Source organism: Protomyctophum parallelum (genome assembly GCF_964188405.1).
Source record: "Protomyctophum parallelum genome assembly, chromosome: 9".
In the NCBI taxonomy this organism is placed as follows: domain Eukaryota; kingdom Metazoa; phylum Chordata; class Actinopteri; order Myctophiformes; family Myctophidae; genus Protomyctophum; species Protomyctophum parallelum.
Window position 1 is genome coordinate 53,102,049 of NC_139706.1, and position 25,429 is coordinate 53,127,477.

General features: G+C 44.8%; 1 protein-coding gene, 5 long non-coding RNA genes and 1 pseudogene across 7 annotated transcripts in view; all 7 read left to right on the forward strand.

Moving 5' to 3' along the window:
• Positions 1-1,670: 1,670 nt before the first annotated feature.
• Positions 1,671-6,775, forward strand: LOC310863929 (fibronectin type III domain-containing protein 7-like; the record flags this gene model as incomplete). The annotated part of the gene is made up of 11 exons (XM_083772464.1): positions 1,671-1,809; positions 1,925-2,185; positions 2,277-2,537; positions 3,038-3,298; positions 3,444-3,748; positions 3,870-4,102; positions 4,334-4,400; positions 5,122-5,202; positions 5,653-5,696; positions 6,196-6,456; positions 6,596-6,775. 7 exons carry the CDS (start codon positions 1,671-1,673, stop codon positions 4,359-4,361), a joined length of 1,488 nt encoding a protein of 495 aa, XP_083628590.1. The 3' UTR covers positions 4,362-4,400; positions 5,122-5,202; positions 5,653-5,696; positions 6,196-6,456; positions 6,596-6,775.
• A 713-nt stretch (positions 6,776-7,488) lies between these two features.
• Positions 7,489-9,908, forward strand: LOC310864670. Its single transcript, XR_014569752.1, has 5 exons — positions 7,489-7,557; positions 8,279-8,359; positions 8,786-8,829; positions 9,329-9,589; positions 9,729-9,908. It is a non-coding gene; the product is annotated as an uncharacterized lncRNA (long non-coding RNA).
• A 1,501-nt stretch (positions 9,909-11,409) lies between these two features.
• Positions 11,410-12,984, forward strand: LOC310864132. Its single transcript, XR_014569720.1, has 4 exons — positions 11,410-11,492; positions 11,921-11,964; positions 12,464-12,724; positions 12,864-12,984. It is a non-coding gene; the product is annotated as an uncharacterized lncRNA (long non-coding RNA).
• A 1,551-nt stretch (positions 12,985-14,535) lies between these two features.
• On the forward strand, positions 14,536-16,142 carry LOC310864238. Its single transcript, XR_014569725.1, has 4 exons — positions 14,536-14,618; positions 15,079-15,122; positions 15,622-15,882; positions 16,022-16,142. It is a non-coding gene; the product is annotated as an uncharacterized lncRNA (long non-coding RNA).
• Positions 16,143-17,693: 1,551 nt separating this feature from the next.
• Positions 17,694-19,298, forward strand: LOC310864083. The gene is made up of 4 exons (XR_014569709.1): positions 17,694-17,776; positions 18,235-18,278; positions 18,778-19,038; positions 19,178-19,298. It is a non-coding gene; the product is annotated as an uncharacterized lncRNA (long non-coding RNA).
• A 1,553-nt stretch (positions 19,299-20,851) lies between these two features.
• LOC310864044 lies at positions 20,852-22,436 on the forward strand. The gene is made up of 4 exons (XR_014569700.1): positions 20,852-20,934; positions 21,373-21,416; positions 21,916-22,176; positions 22,316-22,436. It is a non-coding gene; the product is annotated as an uncharacterized lncRNA (long non-coding RNA).
• An 80-nt stretch (positions 22,437-22,516) lies between these two features.
• LOC310863930 (H(+)/Cl(-) exchange transporter 4-like) overlaps positions 22,517-25,429 on the forward strand; it is a 35,774-nt pseudogene continuing 32,861 nt past the window's right edge. The window contains exons 1-5 of the transcript XR_014571061.1: positions 22,517-22,613; positions 22,754-22,972; positions 23,078-23,085; positions 24,167-24,247; positions 24,797-24,868. The product of XR_014571061.1 is annotated as a H(+)/Cl(-) exchange transporter 4-like (transcript). The remainder of the gene's footprint in view (positions 22,614-22,753; positions 22,973-23,077; positions 23,086-24,166; positions 24,248-24,796; positions 24,869-25,429) is intronic.

Sequence of the window (25,429 nt, forward strand, 5' to 3'; positions counted from 1 at the left end):
AACCAAGTTCAGCTGTGGAACTGAAATCAGGTGAGAAGATGTTCACGAAAAACACTAATGCTGCTTTTGACCTGTTAGGTTTATTCATGTTCTCTTCCGAAAGATTTATTTGGAATGAATGGATTCGAACCTAGGTTGGACTTAGTGACTTGATTGCTAAATTAATAAACAAATACATATTATAGTAGAACATTTGACTTGAAAACGTTTCTGAAAGTGTGTGATTTCCTTTCGAAATTCATTTAATTCCTTGAACATCATTATGATATAACAACATGTCAACATTGTGTTTTGCCTTTGTCTCTTTTCAGTTCCGTGTGCCCCAGTGAGTGTTAGTGCCAGTCTGGTTTGTTCCAACTCAGCCAATGTGAACTGGCAAAGAAGTCCCAGTGCCACATCTTACAATGTGACAGCAGTGGGTCAGGATGGACACATACATGGCTGCTCCACCAACAGTACCAGCTGTCAGATACCCAACATGCACTGTGGCCAGAACTATACCATCACAGTGACACCATATACTGACTCATGTGCTGGGAATCCCAGCATTCCTCTTCACTTCAGTGCAGGTACACAGGGAGAACAAAATATGTACTAACTTGAAAGGTGCAATTTTGGGAAATTGAAAGTGTGGTTGCATTGACACAAGTCACCAGGAATATATAATATTATATATATTATATTATATTATATATTGCAATATCGTGTGAAGCATGACAACAGTGTGTGAAACATGAAAAAGAATCTCGGACCGAGAACAATATTGTGTTGCCTATAGCAACCACACTAATGCGACTAAAGACTATGTACTAATATGAACAGTCTCCAACAGACTAATTTGCTAGACTAATTAAGATGCTCAGCATACGTTTTGTACTTTTGTTTGATCAATTGAAGCACAAATGAAAGAGAATAATCATTCTTTCTCTCCACTTCTTCCCTCCATCTCTCCAGGTCCCTGCGCCCCCAGTAATGTTTCTGTTTCTGCATCATGTGGGGCTAGCACAGTGTCCTGGTCCCCTGTTTCAGGGGCCAACATGCACATAGCAACAGCAACGGACACGAATGATGGACACGAACACACCTGTAACTCAAGCACTGCAAACACCTGCTCTTTCACTGATCTACACTGTGGTGGAAACTACTCTTTCAGTGTTGTAGCTGTTGACAGAGGTTGTCACAGTGAACCAAGTTCAGCTGTGGAACTTGAAACAGGTGAGACACTCACCAAAGACACTGATATTTAGCATATATCTCTGGGAGATTACTTGGGCTACAATCTAGACATGGATGAGTGTAAGAAACGAGTAAAGGGGGAGGAATGAATCATTTAGCCACCCCACAATGCAATCTCATGAGAACTAAAAATAAACAACATACTGTACGTATAGCATGTCCACTCATCATAATACTGATTTTAGATCTTAATTGTTACAATTAGTTACATTTCTTTCTTGTTCCGATCAGTTCTAATCATTTACTATACAGAATATCTTTGAGCCCAGTTATATTGTGTAATGTTTAACGCTGTATTCCATCGTCTCTTTGCAGTGCCATGTGTTCCTACCAGCGTCTCGGTAGCTCCTGACTGTATCAGGAACACTGCTGTTGTGTCCTGGTCTGCCAGCAGGGGGGCAGTACAGTACTCTGTGTCTGCCTGGAGTAGTCCTATGAATGCCACCTGCCTGTCCTCTGAACTCAACTGTACCCTTAGAAACTTCACGTGTGGCACCAACTACACTGTAGCTGTCAAGGCTATTAACGGCAACTCCTCCAGTGGTCCGAGTCAGACCCTGACATTCAGCTCGGGTAAGAGATGGAGAATTTACGTGCACGAGAACACTTTTACTCTATACACTGACTGACTGCATGCTGCCACCTGTAGATTATTCATCTAATTAAAACAATCCATCATTTTCCCCAGTCCCTTGCCCGCCCCAGAATATAAGCGCCAGGGTCAACTGTTCCTCTAACACCGCGGCCATCTCCTGGAATCCCAGCACCGATGCCCTCAACTACACAGCTTTCGTCACTGGTGGTGACGGAACAGTTTTCCCGTGCACGTCTTCCGACAATACGTGTTCCGTCGAGGGTCTGCCCTGCGGAATTACCTTCTCTGTTCAAGTCAGGGCTCACAAAGCATACTGTGACAGCCAGCTCAGTCCACCAGTCAACATCTCATCAGGTACTGTATGGGTGGCCAACAACAACAACTTGCATTTCTTAAACCCTCGATCATCCGACCAACCAAATTCCCTCTCATGTGTATTCTCCAGCTCCATGCGAACCCCAAGGCATCAACGGCTCCTTGGACTGTCTGTCCAATGAAGCAACCATATCGTGGAACGCAACGTTAGGGGCAGAGATGTACACGGTGACGGCGGTGGGTGGAGGCCACGCGACAAACTGCACTGCTTCCACCAGCACCACGTGTATGGTGGATGACCTTGCCTGTGGCGTCCTCTATACGTTCTCTGTCACCGCCGCCAACAGCCTGTGTGACAGTCGTCCCAGCGCCACCATCCAGTTGCAAACAGGTAACGCATGTTTAAAAACGCAGCTCAGAGACACAGAAACACATGTACACGTATTTTTTTCCCCTGTAATGTCTGTGCGAACCCCGGGGTCTGTTGAGGGGTTTCTTTAAAACATAAAAATTTAAGTTGGTCACAAAAATGAAAAACATGTACACATACAAGCACCAATACAATGCTTTCTTTACTATCCTCACCCTACATTTTAACAGCGGGCGAACAGCGGCGACTCTGGGTGATACAAATCTCCTAGAGGGAGTTCCGTATCACCATTCATGGAGGGTAAACAAAGAAACATTATTTTCATGTTTTCGAATGACGTTCCACCGCCCACTTTTCGACTAGCGCTGGGTCCCATAGACAAATAACGCACTTCCGGAAAATACGCCAGGCTGTGTCACCTGCTGTTAGAACGTACCGTTAGCTTTATAATGTAGAATGCCCATTTAAGTGCTTCACTCAGAAAAGCATCTTCAAAACTCTGAATCCCCCAACCCCTTAAGCCCCATGCCGACCAGTCGACCTCTCAGTTGAGTACAACTGTGCCAACCAGTCGGCACTGCTGTCCTGGACTCCCGCCAGTGGTGCAGTGGAATACTTCGGCTGCGCCCAGGACGACAGTGGCGCCAGGCTGTGCTGTGACAGCTTGGACACAAACTGCACCATAGAGGGCCTTCGGTGTGGAGTCCAGTACAACGTCACTGTACTGGCCTCAGATGGGACATGCAACAGTTCTGTCAGTGACACAGTACGCATTGGAGCTGGTAAGAAATCTCACAGTTGTTACAAGAAACGGATGTTTTGCGATTATTTAAAACCTATTCTATACGATAGTTTCTGTATTCACGTCGCACCACAATGACAGTTGATGTATATGTATTAATGACCAGTCCAACTCTCTCCTTTTAGCTCCCTGTGCTCCAGACAACGTGCAGGTTCGGCTGTTGCCGCAACACACAACACGCAGCACAACACGAACACGCCAGGTGTTGCGTTTCAGCTGGACACAGGTCCCCTGTTCACATGTCCAGTACATGCTGACCATGACGGGTAGTCTCCTCGGGGACAACCAGACCTTGTTCGACCTCTCTCTTGGACAAACTCGACTGCCTACGAGATGCCCCTGCCCTGTGGTTCATCTTACGTCGCCAGTGTGGAAAGCAGGAACTGTGGTGGAAGCAGTGGCCAATCAGTGGCTCGCAGTGGAAATACAGGTACACTGAGACTGATACATATTGTTCAAAAGTCACGTTGGTGCATGTATGTGATTGTGCCGTTCGGGCAGTTCTTATCACAATCAATACTAACGATAAACCCTCCCCTCCACCTCCACAGCTCCTTGTCCTCCCAACAGGAGTGACGTACAGCGGTGTCTTCTCCTCGGCCACAGTCTCATGGAATGCTTCCGTACATGCCGTCACGTACACAGTGTATGACGACAGCGTCTCGCCAAAGTCCCAGGTGTGCAGCACAGGCAGCCTGTCCTGCTCCGTAGTCAACGTCCAGTCACCTGGTCGTCACAGCCAGCAACGAAGGAGGGGAGAGTGGAGAAACACGTGTCACATCAGGTACGCGCTTCAGTGCACATTGATGTTAAGAATGCTTCATAGCACTGGCCCTCTAGTCCTGCATGGGGGCCCGGACAATTGCTAGTTTTCTGGTTTGCCATCTAGAGTACCAGGTCTGAATTAGTCCCTGAGCAGACAGAGGAGATCAGCTGCTTCACAACATATAATTTAAACAAAATCATAGATAGCAAATAGCAAAACTTACGTGTTGCTTTTTCCTTTACACTCAAGGATGAAGGAGATGTCACTTGAGAAATGACTGTTGACGTTGGCCATGGACATCACCTGTAAATCTCAGGTACTGACTGTGGAAGGAAAGAGCTTCATCATCACTGACCTGAACCCAGGAACCTACTTCAATACTTTAACGTGTTAGGGGGGGTCTGGAGATCATCTCTGTAGAATAGGAGACCCGCAGACACTAGTTGGACAGGATCATTTCTTTCAGTTTTGCACTGTCTCTGTCAAACATGGCATGGCACTGAACAGCAGGTCTGTAATATGATATAAACTGCTTTTATTTTATATTCTTTGAGAAAACAGATGTCAACGACGCATTTGTTACTCTGAACATTCACTGCGTGTCAGTTGATTTTAATCTTTATCAATGCATAAACGAAAGCACACAACACAATACATCTTCACTTGGTAGTGACTACGTATGTGTTGTGATCTAATTGTTTAAGTATGTATAGGCAGGCCAATTAATTTGTTATTAAAAATGATAAGTCAACAACCTTTTTATGGTTACAAATAAATGCTTCTACATAATATTTCATATTGCCTTTTGAATGCAGACGTGAGCCGATGCTGATTTAAAAAAATGCCAGTTATCTCTCTATTAGTCCATCTCTGTCTTATCTTATCTCTATTAGTCCATCTCTGTCTTATCTTATCTCTCTATTAGTCATCTTAGTATATATATATACATATATCATACATTAGTCTCTATTAGACCATCTCTGTCTTATATTGAATTAATCTTCTTATGTTGTTTTGTTTGTTTTTCCCCCAATAAGACGGGGAAGACATCAATCAGCGACATGTTTTCTGACCTGAGGGACGGACGCAAGCTGGAGGGACTAACAGGCAGCACCCTGGTAAGAGAGAGTGTGTGTGTGTGTGTGTGTGTGTGTGTGTGTGTGTGTGTGTGTGCGTGTGTGTGTGTGTGTGTGTGTGTGTGTGTGTGTGTGTGTGTGGGTGTGCGCGTGTGCGTGCGTGCGTGCGTGCGTGTATTATTTCATAATACATTTCGATTTCAGCTCTGACATTACTTTTATATTCAGACATGCTCTAGAATGTGAAGAGTCTGCCTGTGCTATTAACTCATTTTGGCTTAAAAAAATCATGAAAATGTGTGCAAATCATTGAATATATATTTTCTTTGACACCGAACGCTTTTAACTTAAATCTTTGCTTCTGGAGGTCCTTGGAATAACATATTTTCGGCGGCCACTAAATCGAAACATAGGTTTCTCAGAAAACTCATGATTTAGAAAGCATTTTGTAAAATCTGGTCTCAGTCCTAAATGGTTTTACGCCGCCAACAGCCTGTGTGACAGTCGTCCCAGCGCCACCATCCAGTTGCAAACAGGTAACGCATGTTTAAAAACGCAGCTCAGAGACACAGAAACACATGTACACGTATTTTTTCCCCTGTAATGTCTGTGCGAACCCCGGGGTCTGTTGAGGGGTTTCTTTAAAACATAAAAATTTAAGTTGGTCACAAAAATGAAAAACATGTACACATACAAGCACCAATACAATGCTTTCTTTACTATCCTCAACCTACGTTTTAACAGCGGGCGAACAGCGGCGACTCTGGGTGATACAAATCTCCTAGAGGGAGTTCCGTATCACCATTCATGGAGGGTAAACAAAGAAACATTATTTTCATGTTTTCGAATGACGTTCCACCGCCCACTTTTCGACTATCGCTGGGTCCCATAGACAAATAACGCACTTCCGGAAAATACGCCAGGCTGTGTCACCTGCTGTTAGAACGTACCGTTAGCTTTATAATGTAGAATGCCCATTTAAGTGCTTCACTCAGAAAAGCATCTTCAAAACTCTGAATCCCCCAACCCCTTAAGCCCCATGCCGACCAGTCGACCTCTCAGTTGAGTACAACTGTGCCAACCAGTCGGCACTGCTGTCCTGGACTCCCGCCAGTGGTGCAGTGGAATACTTCGGCTGCGCCCAGGACGACAGTGGCGCCAGGCTGTGCTGTGACAGCTTGGACACAAACTGCACCATAGAGGGCCTTCGGTGTGGAGTCCAGTACAACGTCACTGTACTGGCCTCAGATGGGACATGCAACAGTTCTGTCAGTGACACAGTACGCATTGGAGCTGGTAAGAAATCTCACAGTTGTTACAAGAAACGGATGTTTTGCGATTATTTAAAACCTATTCTATACGATAGTTTCTGTATTCACGTCGCACCACAATGACAGTTGATGTATTAATGACCAGTCCAACTCTCTCCTTTTAGCTCCCTGTGCTCCAGACAACGTGCAGGTTCGGCTGTTGCCGCAACACACAACACGCAGCACAACACGAACACGCCAGGTGTTGCGTTTCAGCTGGACACAGGTCCCCTGTTCACATGTCCAGTACAAGCTGACCATGACGGGTAGTCTCCTCGGGGACAACCAGACCTTGTTCGACCTCTCTCTTGGACAAACTCGACTGCCTACAAGATGCCCCTGCCCTGTGGTTCATCTTACGTCGCCAGTGTGGAAAGCAGGAACTGTGGTGGAAGCAGTGGCCAATCAGTGGCTCGCAGTGGAAATACAGGTACACTGAGACTGATACATATTGTTCAAAAGTCACGTTGGTGCATGTATGTGATTGTGCCGTTCGGGCAGTTCTTATCACAATCAATACTAACGATAAACCCTCCCCTCCACCTCCACAGCTCCTTGTCCTCCCAACAGGAGTGACGTACAGCGGTGTCTTCTCCTCGGCCACAGTCTCATGGAATGCTTCCGTACATGCCGTCACGTACACGGTGTATGACGACAGCGTCTCGCCAAAGTCCCAGCTGTGCAGCACAGGCAGCCTGTCCTGCTCCGTAGTCAACGTCCAGTCCAGTCACCTGGTCGTCACAGCCAGCAACGAAGGAGGGGAGAGTGGAGAAACACGTGTCACATCAGGTACGCGCTTCAGTGCACATTGATGTTAAGAATGCTTCATAGCACTGGCCCTCTAGTCCTGCATGGGGGCCCGGACAATTGCTAGTTTTCTGGTTTGCCATCTAGAGTACCAGGTCTGAATTAGTCCCTGAGCAGACAGAGGAGATCAGCTGCTTCACAACATATAATTTAAACAAAATCATAGATAGCAAATAGCAAAACTTACGTGTTGCTTTTTCCTTTACACTCAAGGATGAAGGAGATGTCACTTGAGAAATGACTGTTGACGTTGGCCATGGACATCACCTGTAAATCTCAGGTACTGACTGTGGAAGGAAAGAGCTTCATCATCACTGACCTGAACCCAGGAACCTACTTCAATACTTTAACGTGTTAGGGGGGGTCTGGAGATCATCTCTGTAGAATAGGAGACCCGCAGACACTAGTTGGACAGGATCATTTCTTTCAGTTTTGCACTGTCTCTGTCAAACATGGCATGGCACTGAACAGCAGGTCTGTAATATGATATAAACTGCTTTTATTTTATATTCTTTGAGAAAACAGATGTCAACGACGCATTTGTTACTCTGAACATTCACTGCGTGTCAGTTGATTTTAATCTTTATCAATGCATAAACGAAAGCACACAACACAATACATCTTCACTTGGTAGTGACTACGTATGTGTTGTGATCTAATTGTTTAAGTATGTATAGGCAGGCCAATTAATTTGTTATTAAAAATGATAAGTCAACAACCTTTTTATGGTTACAAATAAATGCTTCTACATAATATTTCATATTGCCTTTTGAATGCAGACGTGAGCCGATGCTGATTTAAAAAAATGCCAGTTATCTCTCTATTAGTCCATCTCTGTCTTATCTTATCTCTATTAGTCCATCTCTGTCTTATCTTATCTCTCTATTAGTCATCTTAGTATATATATATACATATATCATACATTAGTCTCTATTAGACCATCTCTGTCTTATATTGAATTAATCTTCTTATGTTGTTTTGTTTGTTTTTCCCCCAATAAGACGGGGAAGACATCAATCAGCGACATGTTTTCTGACCTGAGGGACGGACGCAAGCTGGAGGGACTAACAGGCAGCACCCTGGTAAGAGAGAGTGTGTGTGTGTGTGTGTGTGTGCGTGTGTGTGTGTGTGTGTGTGTGTGTGTGTGTGTGTGTGTGTGTGGGTGTGCGCGTGTGCGTGCGTGCGTGCGTGTATTATTTCATAATACATTTCGATTTCAGCTCTGACATTACTTTTATATTCAGACATGCTCTAGAATGTGAAGAGTCTGCCTGTGCTATTAACTCATTTTGGCTTAAAAAAATCATGAAAATGTGTGCAAATCATTGAATATATATTTTCTTTGACACCGAACGCTTTTAACTTAAATCTTTGCTTCTGGAGGTCCTTGGAATAACATATTTTCGGCGGCCACTAAATCGAAACATAGGTTTCTCAGAAAACTCATGATTTAGAAAGCATTTTGTAAAATCTGGTCTCAGTCCTAAATGGTTTTACGCCGCCAACAGCCTGTGTGACAGTCGTCCCAGCGCCACCATCCAGTTGCAAACAGGTAACGCATGTTTAAAAACGCAGCTCAGAGACACAGAAACACATGTACACGTATTTTTTCCCCTGTAATGTCTGTGCGAACCCCGGGGTCTGTTGAGGGGTTTCTTTAAAACATAAAAATTTAAGTTGGTCACAAAAATGAAAAACATGTACACATACAAGCACCAATACAATGCTTTCTTTACTATCCTCAACCTACGTTTTAACAGCGGGCGAACAGCGGCGACTCTGGGTGATACAAATCTCCTAGAGGGAGTTCCGTATCACCATTCATGGAGGGTAAACAAAGAAACATTATTTTCATGTTTTCGAATGACGTTCCACCGCCCACTTTTCGACTATCGCTGGGTCCCATAGACAAATAACGCACTTCCGGAAAATACGCCAGGCTGTGTCACCTGCTGTTAGAACGTACCGTTAGCTTTATAATGTAGAATGCCCATTTAAGTGCTTCACTCAGAAAAGCATCTTCAAAACTCTGAATCCCCCAACCCCTTAAGCCCCATGCCGACCAGTCGACCTCTCAGTTGAGTACAACTGTGCCAACCAGTCGGCACTGCTGTCCTGGACTCCCGCCAGTGGTGCAGTGGAATACTTCGGCTGCGCCCAGGACGACAGTGGCGCCAGGCTGTGCTGTGACAGCTTGGACACAAACTGCACCATAGAGGGCCTTCGGTGTGGAGTCCAGTACAACGTCACTGTACTGGCCTCAGATGGGACATGCAACAGTTCTGTCAGTGACACAGTACGCATTGGAGCTGGTAAGAAATCTCACAGTTGTTACAAGAAACGGATGTTTTGCGATTATTTAAAACCTATTCTATACGATAGTTTCTGTATTCACGTCGCACCACAATGACAGTTGATGTATTAATGACCAGTCCAACTCTCTCCTTTTAGCTCCCTGTGCTCCAGACAACGTGCAGGTTCGGCTGTTGCCGCAACACACAACACGCAGCACAACACGAACACGCCAGGTGTTGCGTTTCAGCTGGACACAGGTCCCCTGTTCACATGTCCAGTACAAGCTGACCATGACGGGTAGTCTCCTCGGGGACAACCAGACCTTGTTCGACCTCTCTCTTGGACAAACTCGACTGCCTACAAGATGCCCCTGCCCTGTGGTTCATCTTACGTCGCCAGTGTGGAAAGCAGGAACTGTGGTGGAAGCAGTGGCCAATCAGTGGCTCGCAGTGGAAATACAGGTACACTGAGACTGATACATATTGTTCAAAAGTCACGTTGGTGCATGTATGTGATTGTGCCGTTCGGGCAGTTCTTATCACAATCAATACTAACGATAAACCCTCCCCTCCACCTCCACAGCTCCTTGTCCTCCCAACAGGAGTGACGTACAGCGGTGTCTTCTCCTCGGCCACAGTCTCATGGAATGCTTCCGTACATGCCGTCACGTACACGGTGTATGACGACAGCGTCTCGCCAAAGTCCCAGCTGTGCAGCACAGGCAGCCTGTCCTGCTCCGTAGTCAACGTCCAGTCCAGTCACCTGGTCGTCACAGCCAGCAACGAAGGAGGGGAGAGTGGAGAAACACGTGTCACATCAGGTACGCGCTTCAGTGCACATTGATGTTAAGAATGCTTCATAGCACTGGCCCTCTAGTCCTGCATGGGGGCCCGGACAATTGCTAGTTTTCTGGTTTGCCATCTAGAGTACCAGGTCTGAATTAGTCCCTGAGCAGACAGAGGAGATCAGCTGCTTCACAACATATAATTTAAACAAAATCATAGATAGCAAATAGCAAAACTTACGTGTTGCTTTTTCCTTTACACTCAAGGATGAAGGAGATGTCACTTGAGAAATGACTGTTGACGTTGGCCATGGACATCACCTGTAAATCTCAGGTACTGACTGTGGAAGGAAAGAGCTTCATCATCACTGACCTGAACCCAGGAACCTACTTCAATACTTTAACGTGTTAGGGGGGGTCTGGAGATCATCTCTGTAGAATAGGAGACCCGCAGACACTAGTTGGACAGGATCATTTCTTTCAGTTTTGCACTGTCTCTGTCAAACATGGCATGGCACTGAACAGCAGGTCTGTAATATGATATAAACTGCTTTTATTTTATATTCTTTGAGAAAACAGATGTCAACAACGCATTTGTTACTCTGAACATTCACTGCGTGTCAGTTGATTTTAATCTTTATCAATGCATAAACGAAAGCACACAACACAATACATCTTCACTTGGTAGTGACTACGTATGTGTTGTGATCTAATTGTTTAAGTATGTATAGGCAGGCCAATTAATTTGTTATTAAAAATGATAAGTCAACAACCTTTTTATGGTTACAAATAAATGCTTCTACATAATATTTCATATTGCCTTTTGAATGCAGACGTGAGCCGATGCTGATTTAAAAAAATGCCAGTTATCTCTCTATTAGTCCATCTCTGTCTTATCTTATCTCTATTAGTCCATCTCTGTCTTATCTTATCTCTCTATTAGTCATCTTAGTATATATATATACATATATCATACATTAGTCTCTATTAGACCATCTCTGTCTTATATTGAATTAATCTTCTTATGTTGTTTTGTTTGTTTTTCCCCCAATAAGACGGGGAAGACATCAATCAGCGACATGTTTTCTGACCTGAGGGACGGACGCAAGCTGGAGGGACTAACAGGCAGCACCCTGGTAAGAGAGAGTGTGTGTGTGTGTGTGTGTGTGCGTGTGTGTGTGTGTGTGTGTGTGTGTGTGTGTGTGTGTGTGTGTGTGGGTGTGCGCGTGTGCGTGCGTGCGTGCGTGTATTATTTCATAATACATTTCGATTTCAGCTCTGACATTACTTTTATATTCAGACATGCTCTAGAATGTGAAGAGTCTGCCTGTGCTATTAACTCATTTTGGCTTAAAAAAATCATGAAAATGTGTGCAAATCATTGAATATATATTTTCTTTGACACCGAACGCTTTTAACTTAAATCTTTGCTTCTGGAGGTCCTTGGAATAACATATTTTCGGCGGCCACTAAATCGAAACATAGGTTTCTCAGAAAACTCATGATTTAGAAAGCATTTTGTAAAATCTGGTCTCAGTCCTAAATGGTTTTACGCCGCCAACAGCCTGTGTGACAGTCGTCCCAGCGCCACCATCCAGTTGCAAACAGGTAACGCATGTTTAAAAACGCAGCTCAGAGACACAGAAACACATGTACACGTATTTTTTCCCCTGTAATGTCTGTGCGAACCCCGGGGTCTGTTGAGGGGTTTCTTTAAAACATAAAAATTTAAGTTGGTCACAAAAATGAAAAACATGTACACATACAAGCACCAATACAATGCTTTCTTTACTATCCTCAACCTACGTTTTAACAGCGGGCGAACAGCGGCGACTCTGGGTGATACAAATCTCCTAGAGGGAGTTCCGTATCACCATTCATGGAGGGTAAACAAAGAAACATTATTTTCATGTTTTCGAATGACGTTCCACCGCCCACTTTTCGACTATCGCTGGGTCCCATAGACAAATAACGCACTTCCGGAAAATACGCCAGGCTGTGTCACCTGCTGTTAGAACGTACCGTTAGCTTTATAATGTAGAATGCCCATTTAAGTGCTTCACTCAGAAAAGCATCTTCAAAACTCTGAATCCCCCAACCCCTTAAGCCCCATGCCGACCAGTCGACCTCTCAGTTGAGTACAACTGTGCCAACCAGTCGGCACTGCTGTCCTGGACTCCCGCCAGTGGTGCAGTGGAATACTTCGGCTGCGCCCAGGACGACAGTGGCGCCAGGCTGTGCTGTGACAGCTTGGACACAAACTGCACCATAGAGGGCCTTCGGTGTGGAGTCCAGTACAACGTCACTGTACTGGCCTCAGATGGGACATGCAACAGTTCTGTCAGTGACACAGTACGCATTGGAGCTGGTAAGAAATCTCACAGTTGTTACAAGAAACGGATGTTTTGCGATTATTTAAAACCTATTCTATACGATAGTTTCTGTATTCACGTCGCACCACAATGACAGTTGATGTATTAATGACCAGTCCAACTCTCTCCTTTTAGCTCCCTGTGCTCCAGACAACGTGCAGGTTCGGCTGTTGCCGCAACACGCAGCACAACACGAACACGCCAGGTGTTGCGTTTCAGCTGGACACAGGTCCCCTGTTCACATGTCCAGTACAAGCTGACCATGACGGGTAGTCTCCTCGGGGACAACCAGACCTTGTTCGACCTCTCTCTTGGACAAACTCGACTGCCTACAAGATGCCCCTGCCCTGTGGTTCATCTTACGTCGCCAGTGTGGAAAGCAGGAACTGTGGTGGAAGCAGTGGCCAATCAGTGGCTCGCAGTGGAAATACAGGTACACTGAGACTGATACATATTGTTCAAAAGTCACGTTGGTGCATGTATGTGATTGTGCCGTTCGGGCAGTTCTTATCACAATCAATACTAACGATAAACCCTCCCCTCCACCTCCACAGCTCCTTGTCCTCCCAACAGGAGTGACGTACAGCGGTGTCTTCTCCTCGGCCACAGTCTCATGGAATGCTTCCGTACATGCCGTCACGTACACGGTGTATGACGACAGCGTCTCGCCAAAGTCCCAGCTGTGCAGCACAGGCAGCCTGTCCTGCTCCGTAGTCAACGTCCAGTCCAGTCACCTGGTCGTCACAGCCAGCAACGAAGGAGGGGAGAGTGGAGAAACACGTGTCACATCAGGTACGCGCTTCAGTGCACATTGATGTTAAGAATGCTTCATAGCACTGGCCCTCTAGTCCTGCATGGGGGCCCGGACAATTGCTAGTTTTCTGGTTTGCCATCTAGAGTACCAGGTCTGAATTAGTCCCTGAGCAGACAGAGGAGATCAGCTGCTTCACAACATATAATTTAAACAAAATCATAGATAGCAAATAGCAAAACTTACGTGTTGCTTTTTCCTTTACACTCAAGGATGAAGGAGATGTCACTTGAGAAATGACTGTTGACGTTGGCCATGGACATCACCTGTAAATCTCAGGTACTGACTGTGGAAGGAAAGAGCTTCATCATCACTGACCTGAACCCAGGAACCTACTTCAATACTTTAACGTGTTAGGGGGGGTCTGGAGATCATCTCTGTAGAATAGGAGACCCGCAGACACTAGTTGGACAGGATCATTTCTTTCAGTTTTGCACTGTCTCTGTCAAACATGGCATGGCACTGAACAGCAGGTCTGTAATATGATATAAACTGCTTTTATTTTATATTCTTTGAGAAAACAGATGTCAACGACGCATTTGTTACTCTGAACATTCACTGCGTGTCAGTTGATTTTAATCTTTATCAATGCATAAACGAAAGCACACAACACAATACATCTTCACTTGGTAGTGACTACGTATGTGTTGTGATCTAATTGTTTAAGTATGTATAGGCAGGCCAATTAATTTGTTATTAAAAATGATAAGTCAACAACCTTTTTATGGTTACAAATAAATGCTTCTACATAATATTTCATATTGCCTTTTGAATGCAGACGTGAGCCGATGCTGATTTAAAAAAATGCCAGTTATCTCTCTATTAGTCCATCTCTGTCTTATCTTATCTCTATTAGTCCATCTCTGTCTTATCTTATCTCTCTATTAGTCATCTTAGTATATATATACATATATCATACATTAGTCTCTATTAGACCATCTCTGTCTTATATTGAATTAATCTTCTTATGTTGTTTTGTTTGTTTTTCCCCCAATAAGACGGGGAAGACATCAATCAGCGACATGTTTTCTGACCTGAGGGACGGACGCAAGCTGGAGGGACTAACAGGCAGCACCCTGGTAAGAGAGAGTGTGTGTGTGTGTGTGTGTGTGTGTGTGTGTGCGTGTGTGTGTGTGTGTGTGTGTGTGTGTGTGTGTGTGTGTGTGTGTGTGTGTGTGTGTGTGTGTGGGTGTGCGCGTGTGCGTGCGTGCGTGCGTGCGTGTATTATTTCATAATACATTTCGATTTCAGCTCTGACATTACTTTTATATTCAGACATGCTCTAGAATGTGAAGAGTCTGCCTGTGCTATTAACTCATTTTGGCTTAAAAAAATCATGAAAATGTGTGCAAATCATTGAATATATATTTTCTTTGACACCGAACGCTTTTAACTTAAATCTTTGCTTCTGGAGGTCCTTGGAATAACATATTTTCGGCGGCCACTAAATCGAAACATAGGTTTCTCAGAAAACTCATGATTTAGAAAGCATTTTGTAAAATCTGGTCTCAGTCCTAAATGGTTTTACGCCGCCAACAGCCTGTGTGACAGTCGTCCCAGCGCCACCATCCAGTTGCAAACAGGTAACGCATGTTTAAAAACGCAGCTCAGAGACACAGAAACACATGTACACGTATTTTTTCCCCTGTAATGTCTGTGCGAACCCCAGGGTCTGTTGAGGGGTTTCTTTAAAACATAAAAATTTAAGTTGGTCACAAAAATGAAAAACATGTACACATACAAGCACCAATACAATGCTTTCTTTACTATCCTCAACCTACGTTTTAACAGCGGGCGAACAGCGGCGACTCTGGGTGATACAAATCTCCTAGAGGGAGTTCCGTATCACCATTCATGGAGGGTAAACAAAGAAACATTATTTTCATGTTTTCGAATGACGTTCCACCGCCCACTTTTCGACTATCGCTGGGTCCCATAGACAAATAACGCACTTCCGGAAAATACGCCAGGCTGTGTCACCTGCTGTTAGAACGTACCGTTAGCTTTATAATGTAGAATGCCCATTTAAGTGCTTCACTCAGAAAAGCATCTTCAAAACTCTGAATCCCCCAACCCCTTAAGCCCCATGCCGACCAGTCGACCTCTCAGTTGAGTACAACTGTGCCAACCAGTCGGCACTGCTGTCCTGGACTCCCGCCAGTGGTGCAGTGGAATACTTCGGCTGCGCCCAGGACGACAGTGGCGCCAGGCTGTGCTGTGACAGCTTGGACACAAACTGCACCATAGAGGGCCTTCGGTGTGGAGTCCAGTACAACGTCACTGTACTGGCCTCAGATGGGACATGCAACAGTTCTGTCAGTGACACAGTACGCATTGGAGCTGGTAAGAAATCTCACAGTTGTTACAAGAAACGGATGTTTTGCGATTATTTAAAACCTATTCTATACGATAGTTTCTGTATTCACGTCGCACCACAATGACAGTTGATGTATTAATGACCAGTCCAACTCTCTCCTTTTAGCTCCCTGTGCTCCAGACAACGTGCAGGTTCGGCTGTTGCCGCAACACGCAGCACAACACGAACACGCCAGGTGTTGCGTTTCAGCTGGACACAGGTCCCCTGTTCACATGTCCAGTACAAGCTGACCATGACGGGTAGTCTCCTCGGGGACAACCAGACCTTGTTCGACCTCTCTCTTGGACAAACTCGACTGCCTACAAGATGCCCCTGCCCTGTGGTTCATCTTACGTCGCCAGTGTGGAAAGCAGGAACTGTGGTGGAAGCAGTGGCCAATCAGTGGCTCGCAGTGGAAATACAGGTACACTGAGACTGATACATATTGTTCAAAAGTCACGTTGGTGCATGTATGTGATTGTGCCGTTCGGGCAGTTCTTATCACAATCAATACTAACGATAAACCCTCCCCTCCACCTCCACAGCTCCTTGTCCTCCCAACAGGAGTGACGTACAGCGGTGTCTTCTCCTCGGCCACAGTCTCATGGAATGCTTCCGTACATGCCGTCACGTACACAGTGTATGACGACAGCGTCTCGCCAAAGTCCCAGCTGTGCAGCACAGGCAGCCTGTCCTGCTCCGTAGTCAACGTCCAGTCCAGTCACCTGGTCGTCACAGCCAGCAACGAAGGAGGGGAGAGTGGAGAAACACGTGTCACATCAGGTACGCGCTTCAGTGCACATTGATGTTAAGAATGCTTCATAGCACTGGCCCTCTAGTCCTGCATGGGGGCCCGGACAATTGCTAGTTTTCTGGTTTGCCATCTAGAGTACCAGGTCTGAATTAGTCCCTGAGCAGACAGAGGAGATCAGCTGCTTCACAACATATAATTTAAACAAAATCATAGATAGCAAATAGCAAAACTTACGTGTTGCTTTTTCCTTTACACTCAAGGATGAAGGAGATGTCACTTGAGAAATGACTGTTGACGTTGGCCATGGACATCACCTGTAAATCTCAGGTACTGACTGTGGAAGGAAAGAGCTTCATCATCACTGACCTGAACCCAGGAACCTACTTCAATACTTTAACGTGTTAGGGGGGGTCTGGAGATCATCTCTGTAGAATAGGAGACCCGCAGACACTAGTTGGACAGGATCATTTCTTTCAGTTTTGCACTGTCTCTGTCAAACATGGCATGGCACTGAACAGCAGGTCTGTAATATGATATAAACTGCTTTTATTTTATATTCTTTGAGAAAACAGATGTCAACGACGCATTTGTTACTCTGAACATTCACTGCGTGTCAGTTGATTTTAATCTTTATCAATGCATAAACGAAAGCACACAACACAATACATCTTCACTTGGTAGTGACTACGTATGTGTTGTGATCTAATTGTTTAAGTATGTATAGGCAGGCCAATTAATTTGTTATTAAAAATGATAAGTCAACAACCTTTTTATGGTTACAAATAAATGCTTCTACATAATATTTCATATTGCCTTTTGAATGCAGACGTGAGCCGATGCTGATTTAAAAAAATGCCAGTTATCTCTCTATTAGTCCATCTCTGTCTTATCTTATCTCTATTAGTCCATCTCTGTCTTATCTTATCTCTCTATTAGTCATCTTAGTATATATATACATATATCATACATTAGTCTCTATTAGACCATCTCTGTCTTATATTGAATTAATCTTCTTATGTTGTTTTGTTTGTTTTTCCCCCAATAAGACGGGGAAGACATCAATCAGCGACATGTTTTCTGACCTGAGGGACGGACGCAAGCTGGAGGGACTAACAGGCAGCACCCTGGTAAGAGAGAGTGTGTGTGTGTGTGTGTGTGTGTGTGTGTGTGTGCGTGTGTGTGTGTGTGTGTGTGTGTGTGTGTGTGTGTGTGTGTGTGTGTGTGTGTGTGTGTGGGTGTGCGCGTGTGCGTGCGTGCGTGCGTGCGTGTATTATTTCATAATACATTTCGATTTCAGCTCTGACATTACTTTTATATTCAGACATGCTCTAGAATGTGAAGAGTCTGCCTGTGCTATTAACTCATTTTGGCTTAAAAAAATCATGAAAATGTGTGCAAATCATTGAATATATATTTTCTTTGACACCGAACGCTTTTAACTTAAATCTTTGCTTCTGGAGGTCCTTGGAATAACATATTTTCGGCGGCCACTAAATCGAAACATAGGTTTCTCAGAAAACTCATGATTTAGAAAGCATTTTGTAAAATCTGGTCTCAGTCCTAAATGGTTTTACGCCGCCAACAGCCTGTGTGACAGTCGTCCCAGCGCCACCATCCAGTTGCAAACAGGTAACGCATGTTTAAAAACGCAGCTCAGAGACACAGAAACACATGTACACGTATTTTTTCCCCTGTAATGTCTGTGCGAACCCCGGGGTCTGTTGAGGGGTTTCTTTAAAACATAAAAATTTAAGTTGGTCACAAAAATGAAAAACATGTACACATACAAGCACCAATACAATGCTTTCTTTACTATCCTCAACCTACGTTTTAACAGCGGGCGAACAGCGGCGACTCTGGGTGATACAAATCTCCTAGAGGGAGTTCCGTATCACCATTCATGGAGGGTAAACAAAGAAACATTATTTTCATGTTTTCGAATGACGTTCCACCGCCCACTTTTCGACTATCGCTGGGTCCCATAGACAAATAACGCACTTCCGGAAAATACGCCAGGCTGTGTCACCTGCTGTTAGAACGTACCGTTAGCTTTATAATGTAGAATGCCCATTTAAGTGCTTCACTCAGAAAAGCATCTTCAAAACTCTGAATCCCCCAACCCCTTAAGCCCCATGCCGACCAGTCGACCTCTCAGTTGAGTACAACTGTGCCAACCAGTCGGCACTGCTGTCCTGGACTCCCGCCAGTGGTGCAGTGGAATACTTCGGCTGCGCCCAGGACGACAGTGGCGCCAGGCTGTGCTGTGACAGCTTGGACACAAACTGCACCATAGAGGGCCTTCGGTGTGGAGTCCAGTACAACGTCACTGTACTGGCCTCAGATGGGACATGCAACAGTTCTGTCAGTGACACAGTACGCATTGGAGCTGGTAAGAAATCTCACAGTTGTTACAAGAAACGGATGTTTTGCGATTATTTAAAACCTATTCTATACGATAGTTTCTGTATTCACGTCGCACCACAATGACAGTTGATGTATTAATGACCAGTCCAACTCTCTCCTTTTAGCTCCCTGTGCTCCAGACAACGTGCAGGTTCGGCTGTTGCCGCAACACGCAGCACAACACGAACACGCCAGGTGTTGCGTTTCAGCTGGACACAGGTCCCCTGTTCACATGTCCAGTACAAGCTGACCATGACGGGTAGTCTCCTCGGGGACAACCAGACCTTGTTCGACCTCTCTCTTGGACAAACTCGACTGCCTACAAGATGCCCCTGCCCTGTGGTTCATCTTACGTCGCCAGTGTGGAAAGCAGGAACTGTGGTGGAAGAAGTGGCCAATCAGTGGCTCGCAGTGGAAATACAGGTACACTGAGACTGATACATATTGTTCAAAAGTCACGTTGGTGCATGTATGTGATTGTGCCGTTCGGGCAGTTCTTATCACAATCAATACTAACGATAAACCCTCCCCTCCACCTCCACAGCTCCTTGTCCTCCCAACAGGAGTGACGTACAGCGGTGTCTTCTCCTCGGCCACAGTCTCATGGAATGCTTCCGTACATGCCGTCACGTACACAGTGTATGACGACAGCGTCTCGCCAAAGTCCCAGCTGTGCAGCACAGGCAGCCTGTCCTGCTCCGTAGTCAACGTCCAGTCCAGTCACCTGGTCGTCACAGCCAGCAACGAAGGAGGGGAGAGTGGAGAAACACGTGTCACATCAGGTACGCGCTTCAGTGCACATTGATGTTAAGAATGCTTCATAGCACTGGCCCTCTAGTCCTGCATGGGGGCCCGGACAATTGCTAGTTTTCTGGTTTGCCATCTAGAGTACCAGGTCTGAATTAGTCCCTGAGCAGACAGAGGAGATCAGCTGCTTCACAACATATAATTTAAACAAAATCATAGATAGCAAATAGCAAAACTTACGTGTTGCTTTTTCCTTTACACTCAAGGATGAAGGAGATGTCACTTGAGAAATGACTGTTGACGTTGGCCATGGACATCACCTGTAAATCTCAGGTACTGACTGTGGAAGGAAAGAGCTTCATCATCACTGACCTGAACCCAGGAACCTACTTCAATACTTTAACGTGTTAGGGGGGGTCTGGAGATCATCTCTGTAGAATAGGAGACCCGCAGACACTAGTTGGACAGGATCATTTCTTTCAGTTTTGCACTGTCTCTGTCAAACATGGCATGGCACTGAACAGCAGGTCTGTAATATGATATAAACTGCTTTTATTTTATATTCTTTGAGAAAACAGATGTCAACGACGCATTTGTTACTCTGAACATTCACTGCGTGTCAGTTGATTTTAATCTTTATCAATGCATAAACGAAAGCACACAACACAATACATCTTCACTTGGTAGTGACTACGTATGTGTTGTGATCTAATTGTTTAAGTATGTATAGGCAGGCCAATTAATTTGTTATTAAAAATGATAAGTCAACAACCTTTTTATGGTTACAAATAAATGCTTCTACATAATATTTCATATTGCCTTTTGAATGCAGACGTGAGCCGATGCTGATTTAAAAAAATGCCAGTTATCTCTCTATTAGTCCATCTCTGTCTTATCTTATCTCTATTAGTCCATCTCTGTCTTATCTTATCTCTCTATTAGTCATCTTAGTATATATATATACATATATCATACATTAGTCTCTATTAGACCATCTCTGTCTTATATTGAATTAATCTTCTTATGTTGTTTTGTTTGTTTTTCCCCCAATAAGACGGGGAAGACATCAATCAGCGACATGTTTTCTGACCTGAGGGACGGACGCAAGCTGGAGGGACTAACAGGCAGCACCCTGGTAAGAGAGAGTGTGTGTGTGTGTGTGTGTGTGTGTGTGTGCGTGTGTGTGTGTGTGTGTGTGTGTGTGTGTGTGTGTGTGTGTGTGGGTGTGCGCGTGTGCGTGCGTGCGTGCGTGCGTGTATTATTTCATAATACATTTCGATTTCAGCTCTGACATTACTTTTATATTCAGACATGCTCTAGAATGTGAAGAGTCTGCCTGTGCTATTAACTCATTTTGGCTTAAAAAAATCATGAAAATGTGTGCAAATCATTGAATATATATTTTCTTTGACACCGAACGCTTTTAACTTAAATCTTTGCTTCTGGAGGTCCTTGGAATAACATATTTTCGGCGGCCACTAAATCGAAACATAGGTTTCTCAGAAAACTCATGATTTAGAAAGCATTTTGTAAAATCTGGTCTCAGTCCTAAATGGTTTTACGCCGCCAACAGCCTGTGTGACAGTCGTCCCAGCGCCACCATCCAGTTGCAAACAGGTAACGCATGTTTAAAAACGCAGCTCAGAGACACAGAAACACATGTACACGTATTTTTTCCCCTGTAATGTCTGTGCGAACCCCGGGGTCTGTTGAGGGGTTTCTTTAAAACATAAAAATTTAAGTTGGTCACAAAAATGAAAAACATGTACACATACAAGCACCAATACAATGCTTTCTTTACTATCCTCAACCTACGTTTTAACAGCGGGCGAACAGCGGCGACTCTGGGTGATACAAATCTCCTAGAGGGAGTTCCGTATCACCATTCATGGAGGGTAAACAAAGAAACATTATTTTCATGTTTTCGAATGACGTTCCACCGCCCACTTTTCGACTATCGCTGGGTCCCATAGACAAATAACGCACTTCCGGAAAATACGCCAGGCTGTGTCACCTGCTGTTAGAACGTACCGTTAGCTTTATAATGTAGAATGCCCATTTAAGTGCTTCACTCAGAAAAGCATCTTCAAAACTCTGAATCCCCCAACCCCTTAAGCCCCATGCCGACCAGTCGACCTCTCAGTTGAGTACAACTGTGCCAACCAGTCGGCACTGCTGTCCTGGACTCCCGCCAGTGGTGCAGTGGAATACTTCGGCTGCGCCCAGGACGACAGTGGCGCCAGGCTGTGCTGTGACAGCTTGGACACAAACTGCACCATAGAGGGCCTTCGGTGTGGAGTCCAGTACAACGTCACTGTACTGGCCTCAGATGGGACATGCAACAGTTCTGTCAGTGACACAGTACGCATTGGAGCTGGTAAGAAATCTCACAGTTGTTACAAGAAACGGATGTTTTGCGATTATTTAAAACCTATTCTATACGATAGTTTCTGTATTCACGTCGCACCACAATGACAGTTGATGTATTAATGACCAGTCCAACTCTCTCCTTTTAGCTCCCTGTGCTCCAGACAACGTGCAGGTTCGGCTGTTGCCGCAACACGCAGCACAACACGAACACGCCAGGTGTTGCGTTTCAGCTGGACACAGGTCCCCTGTTCACATGTCCAGTACAAGCTGACCATGACGGGTAGTCTCCTCGGGGACAACCAGACCTTGTTCGACCTCTCTCTTGGACAAACTCGACTGCCTACAAGATGCCCCTGCCCTGTGGTTCATCTTACGTCGCCAGTGTGGAAAGCAGGAACTGTGGTGGAAGCAGTGGCCAATCAGTGGCTCGCAGTGGAAATACAGGTACACTGAGACTGATACATATTGTTCAAAAGTCACGTTGGTGCATGTATGTGATTGTGCCGTTCGGGCAGTTCTTATCACAATCAATACTAACGATAAACCCTCCCCTCCACCTCCACAGCTCCTTGTCCTCCCAACAGGAGTGACGTACAGCGGTGTCTTCTCCTCGGCCACAGTCTCATGGAATGCTTCCGTACATGCCGTCACGTACACAGTGTATGACGACAGCGTCTCGCCAAAGTCCCAGCTGTGCAGCACAGGCAGCCTGTCCTGCTCCGTAGTCAACGTCCAGTCCAGTCACCTGGTCGTCACAGCCAGCAACGAAGGAGGGGAGAGTGGAGAAACACGTGTCACATCAGGTACGCGCTTCAGTGCACATTGATGTTAAGAATGCTTCATAGCACTGGCCCTCTAGTCCTGCATGGGGGCCCGGACAATTGCTAGTTTTCTGGTTTGCCATCTAGAGTACCAGGTCTGAATTAGTCCCTGAGCAGACAGAGGAGATCAGCTGCTTCACAACATATAATTTAAACAAAATCATAGATAGCAAATAGCAAAACTTACGTGTTGCTTTTTCCTTTACACTCAAGGATGAAGGAGATGTCACTTGAGAAATGACTGTTGACGTTGGCCATGGACATCACCTGTAAATCTCAGGTACTGACTGTGGAAGGAAAGAGCTTCATCATCACTGACCTGAACCCAGGAACCTACTTCAATACTTTAACGTGTTAGGGGGGGTCTGGAGATCATCTCTGTAGAATAGGAGACCCACACAGACACTAGTTGGACAGGATCATTTCTTTCAGTTTTGCACTGTCTCTGTCAAACATGGCATGGCACTGAACAGCAGGTCTGTAATATGATATAAACTGCTTTTATTTTATATTCTTTGAGAAAACAGATGTCAACGACGCATTTGTTACTCTGAACATTCACTGCGTGTCAGTTGATTTTAATCTTTATCAATGCATAAACGAAAGCACACAACACAATACATCTTCACTTGGTAGTGACTACGTATGTGTTGTGATCTAATTGTTTAAGTATGTATAGGCAGGCCAATTAATTTGTTATTAAAAATGATAAGTCAACAACCTTTTTATGGTTACAAATAAATGCTTCTACATAATATTTCATATTGCCTTTTGAATGCAGACGTGAGCCGATGCTGATTTAAAAAAATGCCAGTTATCTCTCTATTAGTCCATCTCTGTCTTATCTTATCTCTATTAGTCATCTTAGTATATATATATACATATATCATACATTAGTCTCTATTAGTCCATCTCTGTCTTTTTTTTTTTTTTGCGGCTTACGCCTTTTATTGATTTTTGAAGGGACAGACAGTAGGCTGACAGGAAACGGGAGAGAGATGGGGGGGATGACATGCAGTAAAGGCCGTGTCGGGCTCGGGAGTCGAACCCGCGGCACACTGCGACTGGATTACCAGTCCGGTGCCCAGACCGTTACGCCACGGCCTGGGCCGTCCATCTCTGTCTTATATTGAATTAATCTTCTTATGTTGTTTTGTTTGTTTTTCCCCCAATAAGACGGGGAAGACATCAATCAGCGACATGTTTTCTGACCTGAGGGACGGACGCAAGCTGGAGGGACTAACAGGCAGCACCCTGGTAAGAGAGAGAGTGTGTGTGTGTGTGTGTGTGTGTGTGTGTGTGTGTGTGTGTGTGTGTGTGTGTGTGTGTGTGTGTGTGTGTGTGTGTGTGTGTGTGTGTGTGCGTGTGTGTGTGTGTGTGTGTGGGTGTGCGTGCGTGGGTGTGCGTGCGTGCGTGTATTATTTCATAATACATTTCGATTTCAGCTCTGACATTACTTTTATATTCAGACATGCTCTAGAATGTGAAGAGTCTGCCTGTGCTATTAACTCATTTTGGCTTAAAAAAATCATGAAAATGTGTGCAAATCATTGAATATATATTTTCTTTGACACCGAACGCTTTTAACTTAAATCTTTGCTTCTGGAGGTCCTTGGAATAACATATTTTCGGCGGCCACTAAATCGAAACATAGGTTTCTCAGAAAACTCATGATTTAGAAGGCATTTTGTAAAATCTGGTCTCAGTCCTAAATGGTTTTACCGCCATTTGCTGCTATCCTTCTGCATACAAGTAATTTCCTTCCAAAATGCAAAAGCTAAAATTGTCCTTTCCCTTTCTCCACAGACCAAAGAGCGCGGCTCCACCAGAGTTCACGCTCTGATCAACAAAGTACTTCAAGTCCTGCATCAAAACAACGTGAGTGCACTGATCACATCTCTGGCCTGTTTGTTTCATCGTCTGTCTCATTTCATTCAGTCAACAGATGCTGTAATCTAATTTATATGTTATTAACATATGCTGGATTCAGCACGCACGCACGCACACACACATTTACTTTGTAGATTTTGATTATTATTGCAAAACATACCTTTACCACTTCAGCACTATACACATTTTGGCCATTTGCAAATAGCCGATCTACAAGTTCACAATGCATCGCAATGCGACGCTTTCTCCACCAGCGATATTGGGCTGCTGGTGTTTAAGAGGGAGGAGTATTATTTTGGGTTAGGGTTATTCAGGGTTTTTAAATCACACCCGTGTGAAGTGAGGGGCGCTCTTATCATACGTCATCATACATCATCTCATTCTGACCAATCACAATTTGCGTCCTCAGTTTTGTCATCAAGGTTTTTGTTGAGTGCACAGGGGTTAGGGTTACACACACAGGCTAAACACAAAAAAATAGTCATAGGAAACAGTAGCAAAACAATGTGTGTGTTTTCACAAACCCTCAAAGCTGGACATAGAAGGGGC